The sequence below is a fragment of the Pongo abelii genome, chromosome 9 (assembly GCF_028885655.2).
Source record: "Pongo abelii isolate AG06213 chromosome 9, NHGRI_mPonAbe1-v2.0_pri, whole genome shotgun sequence".
Taxonomy (NCBI): domain Eukaryota; kingdom Metazoa; phylum Chordata; class Mammalia; order Primates; family Hominidae; genus Pongo; species Pongo abelii.
The window spans coordinates 74,148,949-74,168,312 of record NC_071994.2 but is presented as its reverse complement, the minus strand read 5'-3'; the positions used below and the strand labels follow the sequence as shown (position 1 = coordinate 74,168,312).

The window sequence follows — 19,364 nt, the reverse complement described above, 5'->3', positions numbered from 1 at the left end:
TTCTACCAAATAACTGGCCTGTGGCTTTCAGCAATGTCAAGATCATAAAAGAACCCCATTCCTTCCAATGCCCATCAGTAGGAGACTGAATTCAATGTAATATACACATAGAATGGATTATTACCTAGTAATTTAACATATCAATAGGTCAATATGGAAAGATCTCAGAACAATGGCAGATGAAAACTGCACTGAGCTGCCCTTTCCCCACCTGTAAGATGAGCAGAAAACCAAAGTTTAATGGCATAGTGGGTTGACAAGGTTGTGGAGAAACAGGCACTCTCTCTCTCTCTTTTTTTTTTTTTTTTTTTTTTTGAGACAGTGTCTTGCCCTGTTGCCCAGGCTGGAGTGCAGTGGCATGATCATAGTTTACTGTAACTGCAGCCTGCTGGGGCTCAAGCGATTCTCTCACCTCAGCCTCCCTAGTAGTTGGGACTACAGGCACACACCACCATGCCCAGCTGATTTTTTTAGTTTTTTGTAGAGTTGGGGTTTCACCATGTTGCCCAGGCTGATATTGAACTCCTGGGCTCAAGAGATTCTCCTGCCTCAGCCTCCCAAACTGCTGGGATCACAGACGTGAGCCATCACACCCAGTGGAGAAAGAGTCACTCTCATACTTTGCTGGTGGGGGAGCCACATCGATACAACCCCCATAAAGTTGTAACTCTCTAAATTATATGTACTCTTGACCCAATAATCCTTTCTGGAATTTAAGTATAACATAAGTAAAAGATTGTTAATTGCAACATTAGTTGTCATTTTTTTTAAAAAAGCAGGTCAGGTACAGTGACTCATGCCTATAATCCTAGCACTCTGGGAGGCCAAGGAGGGAGTATTGTCTGGGCGCAGGAGTTCAAGACCAGCCTGGGCAACATATCATGATTCCTGTCTCAAATAAATAAATAAATAAATAAATAAATAAATAAATAAATGGAAACAAGGCAAGTGTTCATCGAGACCCTCCTCCCCACCAATATCTCCACCCAGCCCACATCTAGTGAGAGAAGGGAAAAGAAACTCTCTTCCCAACTTGAAGCCCAATAACTCATCGGCTATCTCTGCCCTTCTTTACTCCATCTGTGTCTTTCTCCATTTGTAGTGCCGGTGGGATGAGCTTGGCATGAGGGGGAAGCCAGTGCAGGGGTAAGAGACCCAGACTAACGGATCAGATACCTGGATTCTATCTCAACCCCCACACCCTCCTTCCCAGTGAACATTAGGCTAGTTCCAGCTCGATTTGGGGCCTGTCAATGGAAAAGATGAAGCAATGTGTCCCTCCAACCCACTCGTCCCGAAATTACAAGACACAAGACACGTGTGGATTTGTCTATTAGAATACGTTGTCGGAAGAACCCCAGAGGACCCTTCTTGGATCAGGAACCAATAATCCCATGAGACAGGGCCCCAGCATTCATGGCCGCAGCATAGAACTTGGCCACCTCCTCATTGGGGTTGCCCTGGGCTGAGTCAAACCACATCTGGATGCAGCGGCCGCTCCCTCGACTATAGTTGCTGACCTTGAAGGAGTGGCTCCAGAGACCTTCACAAAGGGCGGCTGGAGTGGGGAAGTAGGACTCAAAGGTGCGGCAGAGGGCCCCAGCCGGACACTCATTAATCCCTGAGGGAGAAGAACATAAGACCCTTAGCTTCTGGGCCAGACTGCACCCCTCCCAACCCCAAAGCCCCACTCCCACTCCTCATCTTATCTCCTCCGGTCCTCACCCAAGGTCCAATTCCAGCCTTTGTGCCAGTTGCTTTTGCAGGTGTAGGACGTGCGACAGTCCTCCCACCAGTGCTCACAGTCCTCTTTGCACAGGGGCACATTCAGGATGCGCTCTTTGCGCCAGCTCTGGTTGACCTGAGTGGGGAGGAGAAGGAACGCTCCTGTCAGCCACATATCTCAGCAGCTTTATCCTTGAAGGGGACCAGAGCTGTGGGAGGGGGCAGGGCGTCCACCACCCTCAGACCCAAATTCCTGGACCAAGCCCTCCCTGCCAGCAACTGGCAGGCTCCGCCCTCTGCTGAGGTTCATGTTTGTGGGAACAGCACTCATACCTGCCGGATCCAGGGCCCCAGGTTGGGTGAGCACTCATAGAGACAGCTGTCCTGGATAAAGTGGCGCTTGCAGGCGGGTTCCATCTTACCACAGTGATCCCAGTTAAAGTTGTACAGGTGGGAGGTGTCCTTGTGCAGCTCCTGGCTGGTGTTGGCCGTGCAGCAGGCATTCTTCTTCCAGGGACTGCACTGGGTGGGGAAGACACAGGACTAAGTCTCTCCCCACCACAGCCATCTCCTCCATATTCTGGATCCTCTGCCCCAGGTAGGTCATCCAGAGGAACACTTCCCGGGGAGGGCCCTTGAGGAGCCCCCACCTGGGGACGGAGGCAGTTACAATATTGGTGCTTTCCCCCCTATTTATTCATTTATTTATTTGAGACAGGGTCTTGCTCTGTTGACCAGGCTGGAGTGCAGTGGTGTGATCATAGCTCACTGCGGCCTCAACATCCTGGGCTCAAATAATCCTCCCACCTCAGCCTCCCGAGGAGCTGGAATTCAGGCACATGCCACCACGCCTGGCTAATATAAAGTATTTTTGTAGAGATGGGGTCTCACTATGTTGCCTAGGCTGGTCTCAAACTCCTTGGCTCATGTCAGCTTCCCAAAATACTAAGATTAGAGGCGTGAGCCACCATGCCTATTTAATTTTGGCTTTTAACAGAGGGTAATACAGGCGATATAGGAGACGGGGGAGAGCCACTGTCTGGGAGAGTAATTATTACTAGTACAGCTCTTAACGGTTTAAAAAGTTATCTCATGTTATTAAACTAACTTTTTTTTTTGAGACAGAGTTTTGCTCCTCGCTCCTGTTGCCCAGACTGGAGTGCAGTGGCGTGATCTTTGCTCACTGCAACCTCCACCTCCCGGGTTCAAGCAATTCTCCTGCCTCAGCCTCCCAAGTAGCCGGGATTACAGGCAAGTGCCACCATGCACAGCTAATTTTGTATTTTTAGTAGAGATGGGGGTTCACCATGTTTGCCAGGCTGGTCTCGAACTCCTGACCTCAGGTGATCCACCCTCCTTGGCCTCCCAAAGTGTTGGGATTACAGGCATGAGCCACCGCGTTTGGCCTATTTCATGTTATTCAGCTTATTTATATTATTCATTTTGTATCCAGCCAATATTAACTGAGTGCTTATTATACATCAGGCACTGTGCTAGGTCCTAGGAACACCACGGTGAAGAAAACAAATAACACCTCTACCCTCAGGGAGTGTATGGTTTTAGTGGGTAGGTGGGCTGTGTGTAGAGGGAGACAAAGAACACTCTATAGGTGCAAAGTCCCTGAGGCTTTTGCGCTTTATCCTCTCAACAACCCAGGACGAATCCTTAACCCCATTTTTACAGAGTTTAAGTAAGCTACACCCATGGTAAACAGTGAGGTTAAGATTTAAGGAGGCGGGCGGATCACCTGAGGTTAGGAGTTCGAGACTAGCCTGACCAACATAGAGAAACCCTGTCTCTATTAAAAATACCCAAAAAATTAGCCGGGCACAGTGGTAGGCACCTGTAATCCCAGCTACTCAGGAGGCAGAGGCAGGAGAATCACTTGAACCCAGGAGGCAGAGGTTGCAGTGAGCCGAGATCTTGCCATTGCATTCCAGCCTGGGAAACAAGAGCGAAACTCTGCCTCAAATTAAAAAAAAAATTATAACTGAGGACAGGGAGGAGAGGAACCTGGCCCAGGTTGTGGGGGAGGGTGGAGGTCAAGGGGCTGGTCTGGCTCTCCCAGGGTCTGGAGGTCCAGGTGGGGAGACTCTAGATAGATACTGAGAGTGGTGGGGAACGAAGGAGCTATAGCCTGCACATGGGTCTGAACATAGACTTGACTAAATATGGAAAAGGCAATCCTAGAAAGGTAAATACAAGGCAGATAAGACAAGCAGAAATGGTGGAGGTTTCTCTTTGGAAGTCACTCTAGGCCAGGACTCAGAAAACCTGAGAAATCATGAATCAATTGCTTAAAATTTCTGGGATGAACCCTTGCACCTAGGGTCAAGTGATGGCAGAGGCATGACAGGTCTGAGCACCCAGGAAAAACAGTAAGGAAATCCATGGGAGTGGAGCCAGATCTACCCATCTCCCACACCCTGGCCCACGCCCAGTGCCAGCTGACACAGAACATGCTTCCCCGCCGGCCCAACTTCACACTCGCTTTTCCTTGGATGTCCCAACTCTCGGTCTTCCTGCAAGACCCCTTGCACATCATGGGTCTTGGGGTTTGGCAGACATGGGTCTTACCTGTCAGGGTCAAGGGTTGTTGCCTCCAAAAGAGTTACTGAGTACAATGAGAAGAACTCACTTGCTATAGTAGGGGCTCAACAAATATCATCACTCTCATATAGCTCATGGCCCTGAGAATGATAGTCATCTGTCTCTCTCAAAAGTCTACATCCACACCATTTCCTGGCAAGGAGGTTGTGCTCTAGAAGGTTCTGAAAAGCAAATGAAGTGGTGGGCACAGAGTTTCCATTTCAGTTTTGGAGAATGAAAGAGGTAGGAGATGGATGGTGGTGATGGTTGCACAACCACATGAGCATACTTATGCCACTGAACCGTACAGTTAAAAATGGTGAAAATGGAAAATGTATGTTATGTATTTGTTTTTTTTTTTTTTAACCCCCATTTAAAAATAAGCAAATGGAATGTTGGGAATGACTCAGATGTCACGGGGCTTCCAGGCTGTCCTCTCTTCGCTTTAACCCACAGATTGTATCCACGCCACAGTCTCTCCCTGGGCACATCCCCAGCCCTCTGGGAATGTGAACCCTTGTAGGGAGCAGGCCAGGAGACCAGAGGAATGAAATACAGGCAGTCTCCTGAGCCTGGAGTTCAAATAGGAGCTCATATTCCCTGAGCTGCCTCAGTGGCCTTACCTGTGTCATGGTGGCCCTGGCCGCCCCTCCCCTTCCTTGTCAGCAGCCGCACCCTTGGTTCTGACCACACTGGACCTGCCATTGCTCGTGCCATCACCCTCTGACCTGTGTGCATGCTGTCCTCCACCAGGCTGCCCTTACTTGGCCATACAGCTTGTCCTCGGGGCTGGGCTGTGCCTTGTGGTGCTTGGCATTCATGCAGACGTTGAGCAGGTCCGTCCTGGCCCGCACACTCCTGGGCTGGGCACTCTCCGCAGCAGTCACCAAAGCCAGAAGCAGCAGCTGCATCATCTGCCAGGCCACGTCCATCTATTCCTGCCAGACAGCCACAGTCAGAAGTGGACAAGGCCTGAGGGAGGGGCAGCAGCCACAAGATTGTGTACTATCTCCCTCCCAGGCCCAGATCTCTGCCTTCCCCACCCTGCATCCCCTACAGGGCAGCTGAGACAAGAAATGCTGGGCAGGTAGAGGTGAGAGGGAGCCCTTCCCCTACCTGGAGGCAGGACCCTCCTCCTGCTTCCCACCAACAGCGCTGTAGGTCCAGGCTCTGACACCAGCTTGCTCTGTGATCATGGAGGGAGCCACCGCCCTTGTGGACTTCCCCTCTTGGATTTCTCCAGTATTTTATGCAATTCTTTTCAAATTTGCACAAGGAGGAACCACAGGTGGTGGCCTGCTGATGCAGGAGTGAGACTCTAGACAGCCTCAGGCTTCTGCTTCTTCAGCTGTTCTCTTACCCCAGGGCAGCTGAGGTTTAGATGCCCAGGGAAGCTAAGATGGGGACAGCAAAGGCCATGGAGCTGTCAGCTATTGTTCACGGTCCCAGAGCAGATGCTGCGGGAGGCAAGGGGGTGGGGGCAATCGCACCTCACCCTTCACCTCTCCTGGGTCTTGGGAAATTACCTAGGCAGAGGCAGACTCAAGGTTGGGGGAGGCCAACAGGTCAGTGGCAAATGGAGGAGGGGGCTGAACAAGAACAGTGAGGGCTATCTCGCCTCCCACCGAGAGGCCCTTTTCCCTCTACTTTTCCCTCTGTCCTGTTGCAGGGCCTTACCTCCATTCTCAGCCCACCTGGGAAGGTGGAGTCTCTACCACCTCCCCACCTACTATATAACCCCATCCTGCCTACTTGGTTAGACCCTCTGTTTGGTTAGACCCTCTGTTAGGGAAGGTGCACAAGGCTTTGTCTAGGAGACAGCTCAATTGTCTTTCAATAAGGGCCCAGTTAAATTATGGTACATCTATCCAGTGGAATTTAATGTGGTGACAAAGAAAGAGAAAGCTCCTGATGTACAAATATGGAAAAATCTCCAAGTGCATTGTTAAGTGGAAAAAGAAAGGTGCAGAAAAATGCTATGTAAAAAAAAAAAAAAATCTCTGTAAAAAAGGAGTAAGAATGTCTGTGTTGACCGGGCATAGTGGCTCACACCTGTAATCCCAGCACTGTGGGAGGCCGAGGCAGGCGGATCACTTGAGGTCAGGAGTTCGACATCAGCCTGGTCAATATGATAAAACCCCATCTCTACCAAAAATACAAAATTTAGCTGGGTGTGGTGGCATATGCCTGTAATCCCAGCTACTCAGGAGGCTGAGACAGGAGAATCACTTGAACCCGGGAGGAGTTTGCAGTGAGCCAAGATCACGCCACTGCATTCCAGCCTGGATAACAGAACATGACTCTGTCATTAAAAAAGGAAAGAATATCTGTGTTTGCAGGTGAAAATTCTGTGGCAAAGTATGAAAAGAAATTAATAACATGGTCACCTGGCAGAAGAGAACAGGATTAGGCATGAGACTTTTCTCTGTAAACCTTTCCACATTGTTTTGATTTTTGGACCATGTGACAATAAATCTTATTTAAATATATATAGGTATGTGTGTATACATACATAAATATACCAAATATGAAGTGAAAATACTAAGACACAGAATGACTTCTCTGACTTGATAATATGTATGTAAATTTTGATAACACTAGAATGTATACAATGGTATATTTAAGTTAAGGATACTATACATGTGCTTGCAAAAGTATGAACATGAAGCCACCAAGAGTTCTGGTCCTTGGACATACGTCCAATAAATTTGATGCAGTTACACCATATATATCCCATTTCTGTGCACAAATGGTAGCATACTGTTCTGTACTTTGCTTTTTTGGGTAGTTTCACTATAAATTTATTCTTTTGACAAAAAAACAAAAACCTCATGAACTCAAGTTATCCACAGTTGCACACTTGAGTATTACTGTACATCTGATAACATAACTAAAGTTATTTCTTTATGCCTCGTAGGATCTAAACTTAAAACTATTTCATTAGCCTATATAAAAAAGTTAGTGGGCTGGGTGTGGTGGCTTACACCTGTAATCCCAGCGTTTTGGGAGGCTGAGGTGGATGGATCGCTTGATCCCAGGAGTTTGAGACCACTTGGGCAACATAGGAAAACCTCATCTGCACACAAAAATAGAAAAATTAGCCACGTATGGTGGTGCAAGCCTGTAGTTTCAGCCATTTGGGAGGGTGAGCTGGGAGGATTGCTTGAGCCCTGGAGGTCGAGGCTGCAGTGAGCTGTGATGGCACCACTGTACTGTCAGAGTGAGACCCTGTCTCAACAAAAAAAAAAAAAAAGAAGAAGAAGAAATAAAGAAACAAAGAAAGTTAGGAAAGAGAACCTCATGTTTTCAAGTTAAAAGTGCCTAATCCTTGGTTTGTATTTCTCCAACACTCTTGCAGGCAGTAGAATCGCTACTAACCTGGGAAGATGACCGGCACTGCTCCTGTGTATTGCTTATGTAGTGTGAAGTGATGTTTTCCCATTATGATGTTGGGAACATCTCCAATACTGTCATCATTAACTTGGCTAGTAAGTGTCTCCTGAGGCAGAGCCTGTGTTTTCAGTCTGGCCTCAGTATCTGGTCCTGCTACAGGTGAGTCTGAGGTGATAAGACCAGTGTCTAGTTATGAAGCCCTTGCCTCCCCAGGGCTCCATTATGGATGAGTCCTGCACGATAATCAGCAGCCCTCTGCCCTCCCTCCATTGCACCTACCTATGACTTTTCTCTTCTTTTCAATGCCCTCCCCCAACAACCTCTGCCTGTGACTTTGAATGTGTTGCGGGGGTCTTTGCAGAAGAATTGTCCAGCTGAGTTTTGCCCAAATTCCTGACTCACAACATCTTGGAATATAATAAAATAGTTACTATTTCAAGCAACTATGTGTATTTGATTTTTAAACTTTTTGTTTTGAAATAATTTTAGACTTGCAGAAAAACTGCAAAACATCATCAAAAGATTTCCTGTATGTTTTTATGCAACTTCCCCAAATGTTGGCATCTTATGTAACCAAAGCCCAGTTCTTAAAAAAATCAGGAAATTAATATTGGGGCAATATTGTTAACTAATCTACAAGCTTTATGCCCTTTACACCAGTTTCCCCACCAATGTCCTTTCTCTGGCTCAGGATTCAGTCCATGATTCCAGGTTGCATGTAGTTGTCATGTCCCCTTAGTCTCCCTCCAATCTGTGACAGTTCCTCAATGTCTGTCTTTGTCTTTTATGACCTTGACACTTTTGGAGAATTACTGTTCAGTTATTTTGCAACATGTCCCTCAATTTGGGTTTGTCTATATTTTCTTGTAATTAGCTTGAGATTATGCATTTTGGCAAGAAAATTAGAGAAGAGAGGTGCTTTTGTCAGTGCATCATATCAAGGGGTACATGATGAGGGTTGCTACATCTTATTGCTGGTGATTATTGGGTTAAGGAGATTTCCTTATTATATAATTATTAGTTTCCCTTTGTTAGTAATCCTACCTTGTAGGGAGACACTCTGAGACTATGTGAATATCCTTTTCATGTTTTCATCCACTTAGTTTAACATTGTCTGCAGCAATACACCACAAAATTATGGAATGATTTGTTATGCAGCAACAGACAACTAGTAAACCCATGAGAGTTAGTATTGTGTTTCTTAAACTCTGAGGAAACAATTTGGCTTATAACCTTAGTTTAGCCACACAGCAGTTACTCTTTCTACAACAAAACTCCGAGGAAAAACAGAGTACTTATCACATTAATCTTTAAATGAAATCAATTATAATAGTGAGTAGTTATAATAGTCAAACTTACTTTACCCTCTGTGAACATTTTGCATGATGGATTTGAGACAGTGGACTGAATAATTGCTCAGGAAATCAGCACTACCTCAGTTACTTTCTGATGGGTCCTTAGAGTACAGTAAACAGGAGATTTCATAGACAGAAATACTGGCTCTTCAAGGCTTCTTCAAACATGAGAATGTTTCTGAGAAGCTTCTGAGCAAATACTTCTATGGAAGCTGATCACAGATCTGAGGTCTTTGCACTTCATAATTATTCTGTCAATCACAGTCATATTAATTCCTCCTCTGCACATGTATCAATAGCATTATGCCCACAGGGTCCAAAAAGAAATAGGTATGTCCTCAACCAGTGAATTTCTGATATTATAGACTTCATAAAATTCATGCCCTCCAATCCCAGGCTCCACTATCGTGGCCAAGGCCAGGTCTGGCTGAGTTGCCAATGGTGCTAAAGACTCTACTAAAGATTCTGGTGAATGCCAAGGCCAGCCTTCATCCAAGTGACCAGAATATCTTTAATGAATGTCTGGTTTTCAGTGGCCTCTAGATAAAAGGCACACTGATTTGCTACACCTACAACTATAGCCGTTGCCTTTTTGCTTGTTGTTTTGACCTGACCTGAAACTTAATCATGGGCGTGGCCTCTCTTTAAGGCTTTCTATCTCAGGTACCAAAGATGATGGCAAGAACAAAGTGCCTGTCCACTACATCAAAGATCAGATGGTTATCCGAGTCCAGCATCTAGGTGCAGAGCCCCCAGGGAGTCCAGGCAACTGTTCAGGGTAGATGGGCCAATCTTTATTTTACCTTATTTTTTATTTTTTGGAGACAGGGTCTCACTCTGTCACCCCAGCTGAAGTGCAATGGCACCATCATGGCTCACTGCAGCCTCAACCTCTCTGAGCATCTGGGACTACAGGCATGCACCACCACGCCCAGCTAATTTTTGTATTTTTGTAGAGAGGAGGTTTCGCCATGTTGCCCAGGCTGGTCTTCAACTCTTGGGCTCAAACAATCCTCCAACCTAGGCCTCCCAAAATACTGGGACTACAGGAGTGAGCCACCACACCCGGCCAAGATGTGCCAATCTTGAGTCTTGCCCAGATTCTTGGGCAAAATCTCACAAAATCTTGAAGTATAATTAAATAAGTATCGTGTTTTTGTTTGTTTTGTTTTGTTTTGAGACAGAGTCTTGCTCTGTCCCTCAGGCTGGAGTGCAGTGGTGTGATCTCAGCTCACTGCAGCCTCCGCCTTCTGGGTTCCAGTGATTCTCCTGCCTCAGCCTCCCGGGTAGCTGGGATTATAGGCACGTGCCACTATGCTCGGCTAATTTCTGTAGTTTTAGCAGAGATGGGGATTCACCATGTTGGCCAGGCTGGTCTCGAACTCCTGACCTCAGGTTATCGGCCCGCTTCAGCCTCTCAAACTGCTAGGATTACAGGCATGAGCCACTGCGCCCAGCCTAATTGGTATTGTTTTAAGCCACCAAGTTTATTTGATTTTCTTAACTTAGTGTTTTGAAATAATTTTAGACTTAACAGAAAAATTGCAAAAGTAGTAAATAGGTTTCCCATATGCTTTCATCCAGTTTCCCCAGATGTTGGCATCTGACATAACCAAAGCCCAGTTACTTAAAAAATCAGGAAATTAACATTAAGGGAATCCTTTTAACTAATCGACAAACTTTATTCTTTTTCATCAGTATCCCCACCAATGTTCTTTCTCTGGATGCCATGGCACCAGTCCTCAGGAAGAAGAATACCCCCTAATTCCCTTGCACTTTAGTTTCTTTTTTCTTTTTCTTTTTGACAAGGTCTCTCTCTGTCACCCAGGCTGGAGTGCAGAGGCATAATCATAGGTCATAGCAGCCTTGACGTCTTGGGCTCAAGTGATCCTCCCACCTCAGCCTCCCAAAGTGCTGGAATTACAGGCATGAGCCACTGTGCCCAGCTCACTTTGCTTGCTTTACTTAACAGAAGGTACTATAGATGGTCCCTTATCTGTGTACATAGATCTATATTATTTTATTTCATTATTCTATTGAATTTCAGTGGCTTCTCGTATTTCACTGTTATAGTCAATGCTGTAGGGAATGTCCTTGTATAGTCGTCCACATTTATATATAAGAACATATGTAGTGGAGGGAGAATGTAAAATGGTCCAGATGCTGTGAAAAAAAATTAAATATAGAATTACCATATGATCCAGCAATTCCTCTTGTGGGCATACACCCAAAAGAATTGAAAGCAGGGACGCAAACAGCTATCTGTGCAGTCATATTCACAGCAGCATTAAATCACGATAGCCAAAAGTTGAAAGCAACCCAAGTGTCCACGGATGGATAAATGGATAAACAAAATGTTGTTTCTACAACTGGTCACAGTGAAAGAGTTTTAAGCAGGGGAATGTCACAGTTCAATTGGCAGTCTTGGTGTGTTCAGATGGGATTATGTATAGGCTGGAATTGGGCAAGGTAGACCAGTTAGAAAGCTGTTTCACAAGTCCAGGCCTGGGATGATGGTGCCTTTGACCAGGAGGGTAGAAGTGGGGATTCATTCAAAAACTAAGCTCAGAATTAGTTATTGGGCATCTACCATGTGCTAGGCTGTTCTGCGTTCTAGAGCTACAGAAGTGACCAAGAAAAAGTCCCTACTGTCATGGAGCTGACATTCTAGTTTGGGGGTGGGAGGTTGTTAGAGAGAGACGACAAAAAAAAAATAAAGACGATGATTGTGCTCTGAAGAAAACTGAAGCAGGCTAAGGGGACAGAGAGTGATGAAGGAGGGGCTATCTTCTACAGGAAAGATCTAGGAGGTGATGGTTGGGCTGATACCATAATGAGGTAAGAAGGGAGTCATGTGAACATGGAGGAAGGAGTGCTCCAGACAGAGGGACCAGTAGGTCCAAAGGCCCTGAAGCAAAAATGTACTTAGTGCATTTCAGGAACAAACAGCGAGGAGGAGGCCAGTGTGGCCAGCAGTGAGCTGGGAGTGGCAGGTGTGGGGTCCAGGCCAGATCTGCAGGGCCCCATGGTTCTGACTCAGCAAAGACTGGGGATTTTACTCTGAATAAAATGGAAACTTTATTTACTTTTTCCAGTCCAGCATCTGATCTGACTCTAGGGACAAGGGAAAGCAGACAATTGACACAGATGTCTATGTGAATGGCCCAGCCTCAAGGCGACCATGACTTGAACTAGGGCTATGTGGTGGCAGTGGACGCGGTGAAAAGGGAGGAATGATGTCATATCTTTTGAAGGATGCTTTGATAGAATTTGCTGAGATGGAGGACATGAGAGAAAGGGAGGAATTAGGATGACTCCAGAGTGTGTTGGTCTGAGCAATTAGTGAGGAGTGCTTGGCTATTTACTGAGATGAGGAAGGCTAACAGTGGAATAGGGATGGAGTGAGAAGGGGAAAGAATTGTGGACATGCGGACAGAAGGGTAAAAGTTTTCTGCCAGTCGGGCCTCTGGCCTCTCTCTCCCTGTGCAAAATGTTAAAAGAAATGGTAAAGTTCAAAAGCCAGAAATATTTGTGGCTTGGCATGGCTAAAGTTGGGTACTGAGGGATTTAAAAGGGTTATCTTAAAGAGTGCTCAGCTTAATTAAAAGTTGATATCCAAGCTATAGGTATATTTAAAAGGCCTTTGTGTTTTTTTCTTCATGGATCTTGTTTCTCTGCAAAACAATTTTTTCTCAGTCAACTGAATTATTTTTCTCCAATTTGTCTTGTCACTCTTAATGCATGCATGAGAGGCCCTGAGATAACTTCTGAGAGCATGAGATACCTTGGGAAAAACAGAGAAGTCGCCATGGATCCCATTTTGGAAAAAAAAAAAAACCAACTCTGTTTTTCTTATTGAACCACAGGAATTAAAAGCAGATAGACCCCTTTCAAAATCTGTTTTTGTCTTCCAGCTATGCCTGTTTATTAGGCCCTGGAAACTGCATGCTGTCCTAGCCCTGCTTCTTGAAGCACTCCATGCTGAGGCCAACAATCCAATTAGGAGATTGGCAAATGAAAAATCTTACAACTACTGGATCTTCTGTCCGTGTAATCACATATGTGTTATTTGTGTGTGATGTTTATATAAAAAAAGAACTCTAATTCGCTTAAAGAAAATAAGTGCTTAGATCAAATATTTTTTGAAGGAAAAACAAAAGCTGTTTTGCCTTTTAGCGCATGTGACTTTAATCTTTGAGAAAGAAAAACAATTTTGAAGATAATTGGTAAAATACAAATGTCATCAAAACGAAAATATGTGGTCTAACGTATGCAGGTCAGATACTAGGTTTGCTAAATGTTGTAAGGTTATAAACTGCTTCTTTGGCTTTTGAGAACTATTTGACTTACCAGCTTTACAATTTGGTAAGGTCTGGGGTCATATGGAATTAACCACACGCTTAACTATGCTGGAAAGAGTCAGACTTTATCTGTGCCTAGTACATAATTAAAATAACTTACCAAGTTTTACATTAAAATTAAAAATTGCTAAGAGTTACCATTACAACATGTAATTGAGACTACTGAAAATAGATTTACATGCAAGGGTGAAATTTGACTTTCTCTCTTGAAGAAGATTTTCATGTAATAGTAAAGGATAATGAAAAGTTTTTGTCTTGTTTTAAAATTTTTGAGTCATCACTTTGGCTAAAATAAATAACTTATGGTAATCTGGAGTTCTATTTCAAAATAATAAGTGTTTTAAAGCTTTAATATGTTTGATAGACTTCCCAAAATCAAACTTCAGGTTCAAGGTTGTCTTTTCTAACCCCTAAATTTTGGATGCTACTGAAGGCCCCTGGAGCATCTAAAAGAGAGGTAAACAGGATTATTTAACACATTTAGTTACATGGGATTGCCAAAATAGAAATAATGTATGACCTTCAGTGTATATTTTAGTGAATAATATTAATATATGTTCCAAAATTGTATGGGATTTATTTGAGAAACAGTCTCACTCTGTTGCCAGGCTAGAGTGCAGTGGCACGATCTTGGCTCACTGCAACCTCCACCTCTAGGGTTCAAGTGATTCTCCTCCCTCAGCCTCCCAAGTAGCTGGGACTACAGGCATGTGCCACCATGCCCAGCTAATTTTTGTACTTTTAGTAGAGACAGGGTTTCACCATGTTGGCCAGGATGGTCTAGATCTCTTGACCTCATGATTCACCCACCTCAGCCTCCCAAAGTGCTGGGATTACAGGCGTGAGCCATGGTGCCTGGCCTAATTGTATGGGACTTCTAAAACTCAAATGTCTGAATATATGCTATCAGTCATAATTAAGGTTTTTGTGTTAAGTTATTGTAAACCACAGAGAAAAACCAAATTTCTTTGTCAATCGTGTTTTTGACTGTGACTACCCAAGGATATTTTGTCATTCACAGACAATTGTTGTCTTGTTTTGACCCTTTTCAAAAGATGATTTGTGGTCAGCTATTGGACTTTGAAAGGTGCCCTCAAATGCAGGTTTCTGATGACTTTGGAGGTTGTGACATTGCAACAGAGGAAAAACATACAGGAGTCATAAAGAGCTGAAATGCTCCTGAATATCAAGCAGAACAAGAGTTAACTGAATAAACTGAACTAATAGAAAACTGAAGTAATCCTTTTTAACTTTTTGCTTAAAACATTGTTGATCCTTGTTTTGTTTTTTCCAGAGTCAAGGAAACTTCTTTTGAGCTATCTACAGCTTTTAACAATTGAGTAAGGTATACTCCTGTGAACAAAATTTGGAGCATATTTCTCTCTGCCTAGTTTCTCTAGAATTTGGAAACTATTTGTGAATATTCTTAACTTATGGCAATATAGTTATTTGTATCAGTGCAATAAGAATCCATTTTCTTTTGCAGCAGGATATAACTGGAGAAACTGGTTATTTTACCAAGGCTTTGACTGGAATGGTGTGCTTTCCTTTAGGGAATCAAGCTTGACTTGCAGAGCCAATAAAATCCCCTTGGGAAAACTGGCCTCATACCTTGTCTACACAGTCCCTGGACAGGGTTCCTAACCTGTGGTGAGTAAAGAATGTCATTTTCTAACAGGCCCAGGAGCCCTGTGTTAGCTGGGACCTCAAGAAAAGAAGAATTTACCTAACTCATAGGTATTTGAGGGTACAAACCCATGGCTGAGCTCAGCTTTAAAAGGTCCTACCTGAGATTCCTTGTGAAACAGAGTTCCATCAAAGCCAATTTTAAAAGCCTATGTGAAAATGACTATTCTTGCTGTACTTTATGCAAATGACCAGGCCAAGTATAAGACTAAAGTTTATTTTGCAAACAACTCAGTCATATCATGGTTTATTTTTAATAGAAATGAGGACTGGAGAGAGAAAAATTATGTTTCAAAATTTATCATACACTTGTCATTAAATTCTAGTGTCAGTTGTTTTTAAGCTTTTGCCTACATTTTAGATTAATCCTGCTTATTCCTGTGAACCAATTAGTGATCTCTGGTTGTAGCTCAGAAGAAATAGAAGGGATGGGTAATATAAAAAGATGAATCAATATTCTAGTTCTGGACAATTATCCTTCAGGTGATAGGAGTAAATAGGATGTGGTGCCCATAATCTGGAGGTTTTTTTGGGAAAATGAAACCAAGGGAGCAAACCAAAGCCAAATCTTAGCAGGCATAACTATAGCCACCAGTTATCTGGGCACGTCAGCAGACTTAGGATTTTTGAGCTGTCTTTACCCCCTCGTTGTTCCATTTTGATACATGTCATCTAATAACCCAAATTGTTTCTTCTCACTTAGAGGCCATCAAACTCCGAATAGAGCCTTGAATGATGGCTCCCTTTAACCTGGGACCCTTAGATAGGCCTCTGAGGGAGCTCTGATTGCTGTTTGCCCAAAACAGCGTCCCCTGTCAGCAGGAAGTAGTTAAGATGGTCTTTGTCCCTATTCTAACAACAGGTAGAGTTGTTGTTCAGAGGGGGAAATGAGAGGGACAGGAGGCAGCCAAATGCCTAGGCAAATAGGGACTGGTCCCTGGTGAAACCCCACCTCCAAGCCAAAGCCAGTTTAAAGCCTGAAAGCCAGGCTACAAGCTAAATCCTCAGACCAGATTGAAGACTTGTCTTCCCATTTGTTGTGATTTCCTCTGATTGATCCCCACCCTTCACCTATTTTACATATACTTACCCTTTCCTAATTGGTTTTCTACACTGTCATGCCCATCTTTGAGTGATGTCTTCACCTTAACCTGTTTTGCACACTCACAAACCAATCAGCACGCACACCCCGTCCTGTGCATATAAAGACGCCAGACTCAGTCAGTAGATGGCCGGACTTTGAGGAGACAACCGGACTTTGAGGAAGAGATGGCTGGACTACAGAAGAGATGGCCTGACTTCGGGGGAAGATGACTGGCCCTTCCTGTTTCCTCTCCAGCTCCCCTTTCTGCTGAGAGCTGTTTTTATCGCTTAATAAAATTCTCCACCTTCATCATTCTTCAATTGTCTGCACAACCTCATTCTTCTTGGACACTGGCCAAGGGCTCGGGACCCACCAAGTGTAGGTACCCACAAAGGCTGTCACACTGGCTCTTTGCCCTTGCTGGCAGAGGGCAACCACCCCATAAGACGATGCAAGGGGCCAACTGAGCTACTAACACACCACCGTTCATGGACAGCAGGACTAGGAAAGCACTGTAATACCCCCTCTGGGGCTTCGGGGTCGTGGGCACCCCCACCTGGGCACTGCCGCAGGCCCCACATGGAAATTTCTCCTGCCAGTGCCCAGAGCAGCCAGCTGGATCCTGCCCTTGCTCGCTCACACCTAGACTGGCCGAGGGCCCTGCGTGGTGCTTGCTGCTGCCAGCACCTGGAACAGCCAACCAGATCCTGCACTCACTCACTCATGTGCTCACTCCTGCAAGGGATTGAGCGTGGTGGACTGAATAAACAGGGCACCCCTCTTGTGAGTCCAGTGAAGGGTCCAAGAAAAAGTCCTGCATCAGAAGCACCCAGGAAATGGAAGGGAACAGTGGGGCACTGGAACACGGGTTGGGGGACAGCCAGGCCCTGGGGCTATAACTGCTGGTGACAAGATTGTGAGAATTTGGGTGCTAGGGTAGTCAGGCAGGCAGGACCCAACCCTCTGGCCTCCACCCAATATTCCTGCCTCAGGTAGAACTCCACAGAGCAAGGGTGACAGGGAGGACAGGGCATGACCAATGCTCTTATTTTCCTAAAATGCAAACTGAAGCCCACATGGGAGAGAGATGGTACCCGAGTCCATGCCCTAATCTCTAGAACGTCCGAATGTTACTTTATATGGCAAAAGGGACTTTGCAAATGTGGTTAAGAAATGGGTCTTGAGATGGGGAGGTGATCCTGGATTTTCTGAATGGGCTTGATGTAATCCTGATGTGAGGGAGGCAGGAGCTCAGAGATAGTAGGACACATAAAGGTGGTAACAAGAGGTTAGAGGGACATAAGGAAGGGGAGCCACCAGCCCAGGCATGCAGGTGGCTTCTGGAAGCTGGAAAAGGCAAGGAAATTGATTGTTCTTGGAAGCTTCCACAAGGAATGTAGTCCTGCTGACACTTTGATTTATGGCTTCTGACCTCCAGAATTGAAAGAGAACAAATCTGTGTGATTTAAGACAAGAAGTTTGTAGTAATTTGTTATAGCAGCTATAGGAAATGAATACAGAGCCAAGGTCCCCAGAGGATGGATAATAGACCTTGGGCTGGATTAGAATCCAGTCAATCAGCTCCCCCAGTTGGAGCCTCCTCTCTCCCTCAGTACTTAGATCAAGGCCTCTAGATTAGGTCACTGAGCAGTTCCTTGGGTCAGAAGCTGAACCCTATCACATGTATTGTTTCATTTGACCCTGACAAGAACTCTGTGGGGCTGATAGTGCCCCTACATTACACATGGGGAAACTGAGGTTTGAAGGTGTGAAAGGAAAATAAATCTTAGGGCCCCAAAATTACCAAGTACAAGTCAATTACTATGGGAAAAGTCAATTACTAAGACCAAGTCAATTACTAACGGACTAGTCAAGCTGAGAACTACTTAGGGCAAACCTGCTCACATTCTATTCCAAGAAAAATAGCTACTAAGATTAAAAAGAAAAAAAACTACACACCTTCCTCATAATTTGTGGACAAAGGATAGACGGAACTCAAAGTCATCTCTCTGCTCACTGAGATAAAAGCATATCATATCTGATTGCTTCCTTTGGAAAGGCTAATCAGAAACTCAAAAGAATGCAAATGGTTGTCTCTTAACTACCTATGACCAGGAAGACCCCCACCCCCACTTCAAGTTGTTCCACTTTTCCAGACTGAACCAACGTACATCTTACATATATTGATTGATGTCTCATGTCTCCTTAAAATACATAAAACCATGCTGTGCCCCAACCACCTCGGGCACATGTTGTCAGGACCCCCTGAGGCTGTGTCATGGATGCATGCTTAGCCTTGGCAAAACAAACTTCCTAAATTGGTTGAGATTTGTCTCAGATACTCTTTGGTTTTCAAAGGTGAAGGGCCTTGGTCAAGGTCAGAGCACGCAATGAGGAATCAATGAGCTGGGCCCCAGATTCAAGTCCTCTGCTCTTCCCTACACACTACAGACACTGTATATGTCCAGGAGATACATTCATTCATTCAACAGATACTTGCTGAATATCTACTGATGCCCAGGTACTGTGCTGGGTGCTGAGGATATGCTAATGAACACTTGTGGTGCCCAGAGATGAGGAAGAGAGGCACAATTTAAACGAATAAGCACACAATTAGATGTATAGTTAAAATAGGTGGTATTTGTTCAACCATTTTTATAGCAGTACTATTTGCAATAGCCCAAAAGTGGAAACAATCCAAATGTTTATCGAAAGATGAATGGGTATGCAACATGTGATATGTACAAATGACTATTACCCAGCCTTAAAAAGGAAGAAAATTCTGACACATGCAACAACAGCTTCATAGATGAACCTTGAAGACATTATGCTAAGTGAAATAAGCCAATTACAAAAAGAAAAATACTGTAGGATTCCATTTAAGGTACCTGGAGTAGTCAAAATTCATAGAGACTAAGTAGAATGGTGGTGCCAGGGGCTTGGGGAGACTGGGTGGGGAGCTACTGTTTAATTACAGAGTTTCAGCCGGGAAAGATGAGAGTTCTGGGGAATACATGTAGTGATGGTTACACACAATGTGAATGTACTTAATGCCACTGAACTGTACATTTAAAAATGGCTAAAACAGTCCGGGCACAGTGGCTCACGCCTGTAATCCCAGCACTTTGGGAGGCTGAGGTGGGCAGATCACCTGAGGTTGGGAGTTTGAGA

General features: G+C 44.7%; 1 protein-coding gene across 8 annotated transcripts in view; it reads right to left on the bottom strand.

Moving 5' to 3' along the window:
* Window positions 1–1,315: 1,315 nt before the first annotated feature.
* The window catches only part of FOLR3 (folate receptor gamma), a 28,823-nt gene continuing 10,774 nt past the window's right edge, over window positions 1,316–19,364 (bottom strand). For 3 of the 8 annotated variants that reach the window (XM_063728186.1, XM_063728185.1, XM_063728189.1), the window contains 4 exons: window positions 5,079–5,246; window positions 2,059–2,247; window positions 1,726–1,861; window positions 1,316–1,621 (listed from right to left, as the gene is read on the bottom strand). In XM_063728186.1, coding sequence (XP_063584256.1) covers window positions 1,377–1,621; window positions 1,726–1,861; window positions 2,059–2,247; window positions 5,079–5,246 — 738 coding nt within the window. In that variant the 3' untranslated portion in view covers window positions 1,316–1,376. Of the gene's footprint in view, window positions 1,622–1,725; window positions 1,862–2,058; window positions 2,248–5,078; window positions 5,253–5,430; window positions 6,173–7,692; window positions 7,723–19,364 lie in introns of those variants that run through there. The other 5 variants (XM_063728184.1, XM_009246799.3, XM_063728188.1 and 2 more) reach the window with 3 other exon arrangements.